At 36.2% G+C, this 14,097-nt stretch overlaps 1 protein-coding gene across 3 annotated transcripts in view; it reads left to right on the top strand.

Moving 5' to 3' along the window:
* Positions 1–12,104, top strand: part of GABRB2 (gamma-aminobutyric acid type A receptor subunit beta2) — a 260,477-nt gene extending 248,373 nt beyond the window's left edge. For all 3 annotated transcript variants that reach the window (XM_032158545.2, XM_032158546.2, XM_058440107.1), the window contains one exon: positions 6,111–12,104. In XM_032158545.2, coding sequence (XP_032014436.1) covers positions 6,111–6,458 — 348 coding nt within the window. In that variant the 3' untranslated portion in view covers positions 6,459–12,104. The remainder of the gene's footprint in view (positions 1–6,110) is intronic.
* The last annotated feature ends 1,993 nt before the right edge of the window (positions 12,105–14,097 follow it).

Below are 14,097 nucleotides of genomic sequence, written 5' to 3'. Positions count from 1 at the left end.
TTTTAAGACAGGCTAGAGGCAGCATGGAATATTATTGCATTAAGATAAACATCAACAACCCAGAATTGTTAAAATGTTCTATGACTTACTTGTCATAAGATTTTAGGTAATTCAGTTCATTTTTCTGAACTTCAGTTTCCTGCCCTGTCAAGTGGGAATCTATCCTGTTCTGCTGCTGTTCTGCTGTGGTGTAGTAGGCCTCCAAAAAAGTAAAAATCAAAAATAGAAAGTACCTTATGAAAACAAATATTTCAAAGGGGAAAAAGGAATGATAATTGCTATTGAATTTAACATCCAGATTTGTAAAGTCATTTTTTCTTTTATATAAACAGTAAAAGAGATTAAAATTCAATAAACTTACGGGTAGTTTACCTGCAGTCTTTCTCCACTTTTACCCTTTAAAACACACGTAAAAGGTCCTGTCAATCTCCTATACCTTTGCTCTTGACCTTGTAATTGTGCTCCCGACACATCTCACACCTTGTGAAGTGAAAAGAACAATAAACAAGACAAGGAAAAGAAAGGGAAATGAAGCCAGTTTAGCAGTCAGCCACTAAAATTTAGCAGCACCTAGGTTCTTTAGGTCCTAGCCTAAAATATCAAAGCCCAACACTGTTCTGCATACTGAAGATGGTATTATTATAATAGATTTTCCTAGTTATAAGAAAATTTGAGTTTTGCAAATTTTTGTTATAAATTAAATGCCTCTAATTTCCATCCTGCCCTACCTATACTGTCTTATAGAGTTGTTGAGATCTTTAAATGAGATGAATTATATCTGTTAGGATTCTTTCGAATGCAAATAACAGAAAAACAAAGTAATACTGGCTTAAGAAAGAAAGAGAGAAGGGAGCAGGTGAGAAAGAGGAATAAGAAGGAAGAGGAAGAGGAGGAAGAGGGAAAGAGGGAGAGAAAGAAAGACGAAGGGACAGGGGAAGGAAGCAAGATAATATACTGTCTTGCTTAGCATCAGCAAGTCAGGTATGTCCAGATATAGACACAAGGCACCATTAGGTCATAGACTCTTTATTTTAGTGTTGGCTTCTTTCCAAATTAGCATCTCCTCTTACAGTTGAACCATCTCAGCAGATTCTGTTGATTTGGGGCTACTCACTTCTAGGTGCAGATCCAGGGAGAAAATTTGAGAATCTTTACTCTGCTATTCCCATCTGAAGACTCACGGCATGCCATTGGCTCAGAAAAGGCATGAGCCCAACACTGAGCCAATTATGGTGTCAGAATGGCTCTGATTGGCCTACACCCACAGCAGAGACACAGAAACTGAGAATGGGGAAGTGGTGGTTTCCCGTACAGAAAGGGGAGTGCGTGGTGCTTGATGAACGGGCAAAGCACAGATGTCTATTCTCTTTACTTGCAAGTGCTGCAGTTAGCAGAACTCTGAAATTGTGACATATTTAACTCTAGACACTCTTGTCCATCCCTCATTAAGGAAAATTTTGCAAGCCTACCATGCCCCTCCAGTTGACTGACCCTACCATGCACTGAGAGTGCCTTATTTTATGAGCCATGGAATGCTGCAGGGATTATCTGGGTGGCTGCCATGCCTCAGCATGAAAAAGTATAAAAACAGCCGATTCTCATTCTTGCTCTGCCACCTACTGAGTACATAAACTTGTATTAAGTGTCTTAACCTCTCTGTGTCTTATTTTCCACACATGAGATCAGTGCCTGCCCCACAGGGATACTGGGATAACTGAAAGAGGTTAATATGTAAAATGGTTAATTATGGCTTCTAGTTGTACTCACAAAGTTCCCTTCTCTAGGGTTAAAAAGGGGCATCTGATATGGAAGTAGCACTGTGGGAAATACAGTTTACAGATCTCAGGTACTTGAGCATGCTGCTCTAGCAGGAGACCTGTATAAATAAAGGCAGAAGCCTTAGAGCAGGGAAGGAACTCAAGAGGTGGTCCCAGAAGTTCCAGTCTTTAGGCTGGTGTTGCAAAGTTAAACCCATCTTATTGATGACTCACAAAGAGGTGAAGTGAGTTACTAAGAGTTCACAAAATTAATTCCATTAATAAATATTTACTTATTGAGCATCTGCTATGTGCCAGGTGACATGCCAGAAGATTGGGGATGCAATAATGAGTGAGACGGATTTTGTGTCTCTCTTCATCAAGAAGTATAGTATGGTGGGGAAGACAGAAATAAAGTAAATAATATAGGCACAGGCAAAGACTTCATGATTAAAATGCCAAAAGCAATGGCAACAAAAGCCAAAATTGACAAATAGGATCTAATTAAACTAAAGAGCTTCTGCACAGCAAAAGAAACGATCATTAGAATGAACAAGCAACCTACAGAATGGTAGAAAATATTTGGAATCTATTCATCTGACAATGGGCTAATATCCAGAATCTATAAGGAACTTAAATTAACAAGAGAAAAACAACCCCATCAAAAGGTGGATGAAGGATATGAACAGACACTTCCCAAAAGAAGACATTTATGTGGCCAACAAATATGAAAAAAAGCTCATCATCACTGGTCATTAGAGAATGCAAATCAAAACCACAATGAGATACCATCTCATGCCAGTTAGAATGGCAATCATTAAAAAGTCAGGAAACAACAGATGCTGGAGAGGATGTGGAGAAACAGGAACACTTTTACACTGTTGGTGGGAATGTAAATTAGTTCAACCATTGTGGAAGACAGTGTGGTGATTCCTCAAAGACCTAGAACCAGAAATACCATTTGACCCAGCAATCCCATTACTGAGTATATACTCAAAAGAATATAAATCCTTCTACTATAAAGACACATGTACACGTATGTTTATTGCAGCACTATTCACAATAGCAAAGAATTGGAACCAACCCAAATGCCAATCAATGATAGACTTGATAAAGAAAATGTGACACGTATCTACTATGGAATACTATACAGCCATAAAAAAGGACGAGTCCATATCTCTTGCAAGCACATGGATGAAGCTGGAAACCATGATTCTCAGCAAATTAAGATAGGAACAAAAAACTAAACACTGCATGTTCTCACTCATAAGTGGGAGTTGAACAATGAGAACACATAGACACAGGGAAGGGAACATCACACACCAAGGCCTGTCGGGGGTGGGGGACTAGGTGAGAGATATCATTAGGAGAAATACCTAATGTAGATGACTGGTTGATGGGTGCAGCAAACCACCATGGCACATTTATACCTATGTAACAAACCTGCATGTTCTGCACATGTATCCCAGAACTTAATGTATAATAATAAAAATTAAAATAAGCAGTCTATTTTAAGTTGAAGTATTCTATTGATATGAAAGACACTAAGGAGTAGCTGCACTTCATAAATTGATACAGGTGTTCAATACACCTCACCTTCCCCACCCCACCACCCTCCCACTTCAGCCTGTCAAGATCTCTAGTAAGGCTGAGATGATTTTTACCTACAGAAATTTCATCACTCATATGTATACACCACAAGGGCAACATACTTAATTTTCTCTTAGGTATAATTATATGTTGTTTTTTGCCATGTCAGTGGAACCAGTAAGTGAATAAACTTCATCTATGGCATGTCATAATAATCAACTTTGCCTGGTGCTTTAGTTTTTCCAAGTTTTTCTTCACATATTTTATTTCAGTTAGTCTTCCTGAATCCTATTCTTAGTCCACGGAAGAAACTAGATTTAAAGGATTAGGTAATTTTTCCAGGTCAAAAATAACAAATGGAAGAGCCACAAGTACAATCTTTTGACTCTGACTCCAACTCCAGTATTATTTTGGAGATTGTTATTCCCACTAGGATGCAGCAGCAATTCCGTCTTTCTCACCACTGTATCTGTGATGCTTGGCATAGGGCCAAACACACATTGGATGTTCAATCAATTTTTTTTTTTAATTCATGAATGAAAAAAATACATAACTAATAGAACTTTATGAATTACCTAATTCAACTCTTGAATTTGGATAATGAAACAGAAACCCACTAAGATTAAATATATTACTCAAAAATAATTTGTTTTAAGCTTTAAGCAAGTTTCCCTTAATAGTAATCCATAGCTGCCAATAGTTTTTATTATGATCATTATTGCTATTTTATAGTTTGAACTCAGCCAGGTCTGGTGTCAACTCATAACTTTTCTTATTATAATTGCTCAATAGAGAAGCAAATATCCTGGTGGTTGAAAGAAGAGAAATTTCTGAACAACATCATGTGTAGTGGCCAAGGAAATTTTGCAAATTAAATTATTTCCCAAGTCACTAAAGCAACAGTTAACAACCCAGAGAAGAAAACAACCATGCTGGTGAAATAACAGTAAAGGATAGGTGTCCCATTTCCATCAGTTTTACTTTCCTTAAGTGTTGGAAAGGACTCCCCACTCCCAATATTTGTATTGTAATGGTCAAAATTTGAATTCCAGCTCCACCATTTAGTAACTATGTGGCTTTGAGAATTTTGGTGAAGGCCCTCACCTATAACCTCTGGGAAAAAATGCCACTTCCAAGGAATGTTGTGAGCATTCAGTGAATCAGTTGCTGCAAAGCACTAGTACTTAACAGGAACCTTTAAATGTTCCTTCCTTCTGTAGGTCAAGGAAGCCCTCATTAAAGCCATTACCTGGCCCTTCCTTGGCAGATCTTTTATAACATTTATTCAGCTTTGTTTCCAAATCATATAAACTTTTACAATTCATTTTAATAATATATTTGTTTAGTGTTTCCTCTAAGCAAAATGATATCATAAAGTAAACATGCAGAATGTCTGATCAGTAGGCAGAGATTAATTGGTCAAATATTATGCCCTAGCATATTTTATAGCTTCTATTTCTCAAAAGATTTTAGATTTGAATTTATAATACATGGCCATTAAACCACAGTTGAAAGTTAATTGTTAATATATAATCTTAGCAACATTCTTTTTTGCTTTCTGCATAATTCATGAAGCTCAGAGCATTGTATCTACCAATTAAGCATTTGGTTATATGCCTTGTTTCCATATATCATCAGAGCCTATCACTGACCATCTTTTTTCCTTATAATTTCAGAAATTTTACTGGTAATTGGTATATCTTGATTATCTACCAAAATAAATATGCTCCCTTATTAATAAAAACTTGTTCCATCTAGGTTTTATTATCTGTAGCAGTTGAGGCCTCTTAAAAATAAGGCATACAAATCTTCCCTTCTTAACACAAGAAAGAACATTATGTAATAATTTAATGTTTGGGAGTCATGATATCTATTTATCCTTTGCTTTTAGCTTTGCAAGAAGAAATTATCTAGAGAGATGATTTGACTATCTGCATAGCCAACTAATTGTACTCCTGAGGCCCAGAATTCAATTGAGCACAGTCAGCTGCAGGCTTGTTGCTTCCTCTCTAATCCTACCCTCTTCCCTTTCCTCTTCTCAGCCCTCCCCACTAACAGTGGATCTGGCTGTTATGCTCCTATTTTTGAATTCCTCTTTATTATGATTACTGTGGTTACTTTGGCAAGTCACATATGTCCTGCATTTGTATTCTTCAATACTATTTCTTGACCCTATTTATATTGACATTGCAAATTTAAGGTGACATCTCATAACTGGGGGTTAAGAAACATCAATTAGATGAAATTGTATCCAAAAAAAATGTCTGACATACATGGCAAGTACTTGATAGTTACCCATTATTTTTAGTTCTAGTTTTGTTATTAATTCATATATAATTAGGCTACTATTGTGAGCACAATTCAGTAATTAATTTCCTAACACTGTTGCATGCCTAGCACAGCTTAATTTTTATGTGTTCATATCAAGACTATAAATTCTTCAAAAGGGTGCCATGCCTTCGATTTCTCTGCACGCCCTAAGTAGAACTAATGAAAATGATACTAGCAACAGTCTATTATATAATTACATCATTACAGCAATCCTTTAGGGTTGGATTATTATATCATTTAATAAATGGAGAAAGTGAACCTCAAATAGCTTTAGTGGTAGAGTCTCAATTCAGACTCTGGTAATGTAATCACAAAGGTAGCTCTCTTTACCACTCCTATAAATCCCTTAAGTGCCGATCATAGTGCCTTGCCAAGTAAGCACCTGTAAAGCTTCATTGTTCTGATTGTCTTTTTGATTCTTTTGCCTTGCAGATGGACCCCCATGAGAACATCTTACTGAGCACTCTTGAGATAAAAAATGAAATGGCCACATCTGAGGCTGTGATGGGACTTGGAGACCCCAGAAGCACAATGCTAGCCTATGATGCCTCCAGCATCCAGTATCGGAAAGCCGGGTTGCCCAGGCATAGTTTTGGCCGAAATGCTCTGGAACGACATGTGGCACAAAAGAAAAGTCGCCTGAGGAGACGCGCCTCCCAACTGAAAATCACCATTCCTGACTTGACTGATGTGAATGCCATAGATCGGTGGTCTCGCATATTCTTCCCAGTGGTTTTTTCCTTCTTCAACATCGTCTATTGGCTTTATTATGTGAACTAAAACATGGCCTCCCACTGGAAGCAAGGACTAGATTCCTCCTCAAACCAGTTGTACAGCCTGATGTAGGACTTGGAAAACACATCAACCCAGGACAAAAGTGATGCTAAAATACCTTAGTTGCTGGCCTATCCTGTGGTCCATTTCATACCATTTGGGTTGCTTCTGCTAAGTAATGAATACACTAAGGTCCTTGTGGTTTTCCAGTTAAAACGCAAGTGATTTATACACATGGTGGCAAGACAGCCTGAGTGCTCCATGTTGTCTGTTTAGTATGCAGCCTACTCAGAGGGGAATAATTTGGAAGATATTCTTAGAAGGCTCAACAGCATTTTCAGTCATTTGGTCATAACCAGATACTCCTCATCTTCCTTTTTAAGGTTGGCATGCTGTTGAGATGGCATTGTGCTTATGAAACATTATCTGTAATGCCATGCAAACACATTACTTGAAGATGATCTATGCTTTTCTTACTAAGATGATAATGGTGTCATGGAAGATTATTCCCACTGGTTTCTAAAAGATTCTCTTGTGATTGGAGCAGGCTAGGGGAATCAAGACAGAGACTCAGGAAACCGATTTGGCCAGTCTCTTTGCTTGAGCACAGAGGATCAACTATGATGTCTTTCATTTTGGCATTTAGAGATGAGGAGACTTCTGAACATTATCATGCATGGTGGCCAAGGAAATTTTTGCTAAACAGCTATTTCCTAGGTGGTTAAAGTAAGAGTTAACAACACAGAGCAGAGTAGAAAATCAGAAATGACGGTTGTAACAAAAATCAAGCAAGCATGACCCTTATCAGCTCCACACAGCATCTGGTCTATACATACTGTGTCTAGTGGCAAAGGGTGAGTAAGAGAGATTGTTTTTCCATCATCAGAAGCTCTTGACAGCATACCTAAAGAGGTTTTTATAGTTTAATCAAAGATAACCATGAAATACAAAAGTTAGAGAAATGAGAATTGTCTTAGATATTCAGGTTAGATTCAGAGTTATTCAAATATACAAATACAGAGCACAAACTAGCAAATATTGTTTTTCTCAGATGAAGTCGGCTGTCCCTGCAATTTTTGTCTCTATAATTTTATTTCTGAATGTAATAGGGTATTTCAAGAGAAGGATCTGTTCATCGCTTTAAAGGATTCATGGTCCTCTCCAGCTTTTTTTTTGCTTCCAAAATTCTGATTATATTCTTAGGAGACTGGCAAAGTAAGGCTTTGGAGAGATTGGGTGAACTATATTTTCTTATGTGCAATGAAATTCACCATCGTATTTTTCAAAGCAAATAATACTTCAAGGAGTATGAACACACGGAGAGTTAATTTGTGGATTCATTGGTTTTGGGCTTGATTTTCTTAAGAGTGCTTTCATTGTATATGTTGCAATCTGCCTAATCAAGGAAAATATGAAAACTAGTGGAAAATAACAACAAAGCCACATTAACATGATAAATGTTATAAGCCTCAGTTGATATTGCAGAAAAATATGTAACTGTTAATCAGGCAGGCATGATGTATTTTTTTTCTATTTTTAGATTATGCCATTGTGCTTCTTTCTAACTAATTGGACATATGCATTCATATGTTGGACAAGAAAGAGAATAAGCTAATATGTCTTCCTTCTATCAACATAAGGCTTATATTTTGTTTTTCTTACAGAAAATAGTGAATTGCTAAATTTTCCTTAAAGTTGAATTTGATTGAACTTTTTCTTGGAGGATAACTTTGCTATTTCTATTTTAAAAACAAAGAAAGCTCTTCTTTTTAGAGTAACATCCCTAATTGTGCATAGCAGCCAGTATCCACCTGTGAATAATGTATGTTTTCTTGATTTCTTGTTTCCTTCATGACTGAGCAGCTTGGAATATGATGGAGTACTATTGCCCTTGCATTCCAGCTGTCCAAGAACAACAACAAACCTTTATCCTTCAGCTTTCTGAATTTGCCCCAAAATGGAATGGTATTTTTTTTCCACCAATGTAGGAAACCTTGGCCATTATATTTTGATTACATAATCTTGAGCACCTCTGAGTATCATCTTTGGGCAGAATCTGACCAAGATTCTTCTTATAGGCTCAGAGTAGAGATTCCTCGTGTTTCTCCAGGACACACTTTCTCCTAGGCAATCATTTTGGGGCATCACACTAAGTAAAGTGCCTGCCCCTTGTCAACAGGGGGTAAAGTTTGACTAAAAAACATCAGGAAGGAACATATTGATAACTCAGGGGCACAACTCCAAAATGCCATTCTGAAAAGGCTCTTCTAGAGTCAGCTCAGAGCCCAAGTGTAGAAGTGGGCTCTTATGTGCAATCACTGTACAAGCCATAAAATTCTTTGATATTGCCATTTATGATTACAACAAACTTTTAGATATCCAAGGAAGTCAACAGAGCAATCCAGATCAAAGTGTAGAGAAGCATCTTTGCAGCTTGAGCCTCAAAAGCATAAAACCAGGAATTCATTTCTGCTCTCAGTGATACAAGAAAAGAGGCAAAGGAAAAAAGATGGGACCTTAGAAGCAATGCCCTAGAGTAAAAAGCATACATTGGCACTCAGTAACCACAGAGACAGAAACAACTGACTCATCCTCTCCAGAAATAACAGTAGATGTAGAATTTATTCTTAAATATATGTTTCGTTGAAATGAAATGCAGTCATCAAATGCGAGGAGGGGTGCTAGACCTGATAAGTCTAGAAGACCAGTCAGCTTGATAGCCAGTTGTTAAACTAAAGGACCACAAAGGTGTGTTTAGTAGTTCTGATATGGGATTACTATCAGTTTATACATATGTATAGATTTTCTTTTAATTATAAACAGCCAGATAGCCAGCAATTAAGGTGTTTTTTCATCTTTGTGAAATTCATGGACAAATTCTGACTCTAAAATGCACAGTCTACATGAAATCTTCTATCTCAATCTGTATATATATATTGTACATGACTGCTAGTAGGTATGAAATGCATTTCAGAATTGAAAACTCATGCAACATAATCATGTGTTCGCATAAGGAATGTTAAAATTCTTTCTACTGCAATTTATTAACAGGGGAAAAGATTCAAGCAGTGCCATCTAGACCTTTTCTCTTCTCATTTCTTCAAAAGCAGTGCTAAGTAAAATAATAATAATAAAAATGGCTTATGAACCAAAAGACTTTACATTCTAGCATTAGGAACACACACAAAAAATCTGTCAGCTTACAAAAGCACAACACATAAAGAAAGAGCAGTGGAATGCGTAATGGGGAAATGAATCATGTTTAAAGCAAGACCTGCATTAAATTGGCAACTAAGATAATTTCCATTTTCTATAGGTAACTGTGTTCCAGTTTAATGATTACCTTCATACTCAACAAGAAAAATGGCAAAGCAACATCAACAAAACAGGTCTGACAACATATCTACGTGTATATATGTGTATATATAGATTCATATAAACATACATACATATATATGCATTCATATGTTGGAAAACAAAAGGAATAAGCTAATATGTTTTATTTCCTTCATTAAACCAATATATGAGTATTTTTAATTTGGCAAACAATAATCAACATACTGAAATAAGTAATACAGGGTACTGAGCATTTCTCGATCAGCAAATCAATTCCTACAGTTTTTATGAACCATTGCACAGTTTAACTCGACAATAGTACTGTACCCCAGAACATCAGAAGTTAAGTAGTTGTCACATTGCTTGTCCAATTGCTCTCTTTTTCAAGGAAACAAATAACATTGTCCATTGGTGATTCAAAACCTAACATGTCTTAAGAAACTGAAAAATGATAAAAATTCCTCCAAAGAGGAAGAAAAAAAAAAAACAACTAAACCCCACCATGTTGGTTAGGGCAAAATACTAAGTATTCACAACTGTAGCAATCATGCCATTTGGCTAAATGTACAGAGTACATGTAATGTGAGCAACCATAACTTTCACTGAGCGTGTGTAAATATTAAAACAGATTTCTTAAATATTTTTAACTTCTAATTTGTATTTTACGGTAAGGCAATGTGCTAATTCTGTTTATGGCTTAAGTTGATGTGTTATAATATGTAAATAATTAAACATGCTGTAAATGAATAGTCAATAGATACAAATAATTGTTTAGTTTTTTTCTTAATTTTTATTTTTTTTTACTAAGTACTATTACTGCAGTGCCCCCAGCAGAGTAATTTAAACACCCTTTTGCATAAATGGTTTGGGAATCCCAGACAGAAGGGTTTCAATTTGCTATCACACACACAGTCACACACAGTCACACACACACACACGCACACTCAAACACACATAATCTTTTGCTCACCCACTCTGTCTCTCTGCCCGTCTATGGGAAACACTCTACTGTTTATGTAGTCAATGTAACAAACAAGAGATAGCCTTTGAAATGGCAATTGGGAAAAGCAAAAAATGATCATTGATAACTTAATAGAGTTTTTTATATGTCAGAGTTCAAGAAACCAAAGTTTGCAACTTAAATCTCAGTTTTGAAAGAGTAAAAGTTTGTATAGATGGCACTACAGAAAAATAAAAATGGTTATTCCTACCAGCTCCAGAAATGTGTTACACACTAGAAGACTTTTTTTTTTTAATAATAGTATTTTGTCCTTAGGTAGTATTGTTCCTTTCAACCAAAGACTCCAGAATTATTGAAAAACAAAAAATGAAAAAAAAAATGAGATAATGGGGGAAAAAAGGATGCTGCTTCACACCAAAGGTTTAAAAAAATACTTTCCAAATGCACTAGGAACATTGTAAAAACCAGAAAGGAGTGAACAGAATGCGAATGAAGATACTGCCCTAAAGAAATCCGTACAAAAAAAAAAAAAAGGCAGCACTGTTAAAAAGCTATTAAGTTTTTGGAAATTGAAGTAGAATATTTCTGTAGATATATTCAAAATTCTGACATCAAATTTTAATTTGCTTAAAGAAGTTTTATTTGTGATGAAGATCAATATGATTCAAATGATGAAAAACAAAACTGTATGTCCTTTGAGTTCCCAAACCAAATGTCACTGCCCTGTCACATCCTCTAATCTGATGCCCATGTGTGTGTCCTTGCACCATTTGAAGCAAGTTGACAGTTCCATCAGTTTTTTTTTGTTGTTTTTTTTTTTTTTTGGTTCAATAATTTGAGTTCAACCATGGTCATTTTAAACATAATTAATCCAAACAAAGTTGCCTATAGTTTAATTTAAACCTCACAGCATTTTTAATTTATTTTGCATGGGTGTTTAAATAGTTCTATTATGAATATTGTCCCTGCACAATTCTAAATTGTCCTTTTATAAAAAAAAAAAGTGATATTCTAGTTTCTTCACAATGTAGTGATTATCAGCCTTACTAATTACCTTGTAGCCTTTCTTAATATGCACATAATGCACATTTTCCAATGGCTAGAAAAATGCAAAACACAGTGGATATCATTGCATCTATTTTCATGTCTTTCTAAAAACAGGACTATTAAAATCTCTGGGATACGTGAGATAGTAAAAAATGAGGATTATAAATGAATAGCACATAAGAATTATTTTCTTGAATTTAAACTTATTGCAGCCAGTTTCAGCATGTAAATATATAATAATGTTGGCTAGTGTGTAATTCTTGAACTAAGAAATATAAATAAAAATAAAAAGATTGTGTGTGTGGTTTCATTGTGTTCAGAATATTTCTTGTTTGAACTGTTAGTATGAGTTATATTGTAGAATGATGGCTTTTGTGAAATGAAATAAGAAGCCTGGGAACTTGGGACCTACTGTCAGGCAAACTTGAATTTTAGCATTGATTTGCCAGTTCTGAGGTGTAATTATGTAGTGACAACCTGCCTCTCAGTTTTCTTATCCATAAAGTAAAGACATGATTTTACCTTTTTCATAGGGTAGTTGTGAAGGCGAAATGAAATAACCCCAAAGAAGACTTTAGCACAGTACAAGCTACGTGGTAAGTGGTCTATAAAGAGTAGATGCTGTTGTTTTTTTATTATCATCATTCCAGATGATTCTGCATAGATCTCACAGATGCTATTACCAGATCTAAAACTTCACCAAAATTAGTAAATATTCCCTAAGTTTAGATATTTTACATTAAGGATAACTAATTAAAAATTTGGCTTTAATCGTGAAAACAAAGGATCAACATGAGGTGTTCATTTAGTTCACGTTCAACATATATTTGTGGAAGACATTTGGACAATCGCTTCTTAAAAATTGATCTTCATTTAATTCTCACCATATTCCTGAAAGTACAAGAAACTTGAGCTCAGGAAGAATAAGTTCCTTGCCAGTGAGAGAGAAAGAGCCTGGATTTCTACCCAGGCTGGACTCACCCCCACATCCTTGAAACTTCTTTCTACCTCATCATTAAAACTGGGGAACAAGTTTGTCCAATTCTCATTCATTTAGGAGAAACATTTCCCAAAAGACATGTGCCAAGAGGTTGCCATCTGCCAGAGTGTGTGCTAATACTGGAAACACAGTGGTGAACACAAAGTCCCTGCTTTCTTGAATTATATGCCCTCTCTCAAAGGCAGGGAAACTCTCCTGACTCCAGTGAATCATTTGGTGACAAGCCTAGTGTTTTTTACTCCTAATGACTTTGGAATGCCCAAACAGCAGGTTGGTAGACTCTGCTAACTGGAGAGAGAGCCTATCAGAACACAATTGTCCAATAAAGTCACAGACTAAAAAGAGTTATGATCGAGGAGTAGTATAAGCTACATAAAAGGCCCACCTATAAAATGCTTAAGACTCAGTTATCAGGTTATGTTGTAAATGGTAAAACTTAGGAATATTAAATACCTACGTCTGTGCTTGACATCCCTCATGGTAAGTTTCGGTATTTCCTTTCAGCAGAGAGAATATATGTAAGCTCGCATACATGCACATGCTCACATAACTGGTGATGGTGTGTCCGGGAGTTAGTGTGTATGCATGTGAGTCTGCCTATGAGCCCATGTAGGCAGGCGAGGGTGGGAGGGCTAGTAGGAAATGCTACCAGAGATGGGGTTCACAGTTTACAACTTACCTCGGAAAGGGAAAGTCTCCAGATATTGTCCCCCCAAAAAGCTGGCCAGTTGGTGTTGGGATAATTTCCCCCTTCCATATTCCAAAAGCTATATTTTCTTAAAGTGGACCCTTTAGATACCCTTGCTCTCTTCTGAAACTTGTTCTAATTCTGAAATGTTACATGCCATTTTTCATGCAGAATATTTATCTAAGCCAGGAAACCCATCTCCCAGAATAATACCAATTTAATGGAGAAAATTTTCATAAATTCATGAACGTTTCCTAAAAGCTCTGTGACAGAGCAATAGCCAAATGTTCAAATCCTCTCTCATCCCCTACACCACAGCACCCCATCCCACTACGTGGATTAGAATCAAGAATAATCTTGGGATGACAAGTCCCAAAACAATTAGTCCTTTTATCAATATATTGATTTGTGTGTGTTCTGGTCTTTTCTCCTCTTTTGTTTCAAATAAGCTACAGTATTGATTATATATTTGTTTTTGCACTTCAGAAATTTTAATGGTAAAGAAAAGAGAAACTGCTGAGACATGCAGATGAAGCTTAGCACTCAGGAAAGTGAAAATATAAGGGTAAGTGTGAAAGGAGAAGGGGAGCAGTTTCTCAGAGACTGGGAGGGG

This window comes from Hylobates moloch, unplaced genomic scaffold (genome assembly GCF_009828535.3).
Source record: "Hylobates moloch isolate HMO894 unplaced genomic scaffold, HMol_V3 SCAFFOLD_6, whole genome shotgun sequence".
Classification (NCBI taxonomy): domain Eukaryota; kingdom Metazoa; phylum Chordata; class Mammalia; order Primates; family Hylobatidae; genus Hylobates; species Hylobates moloch.
This window is presented reverse-complemented; position numbering and strand designations above follow the sequence as displayed.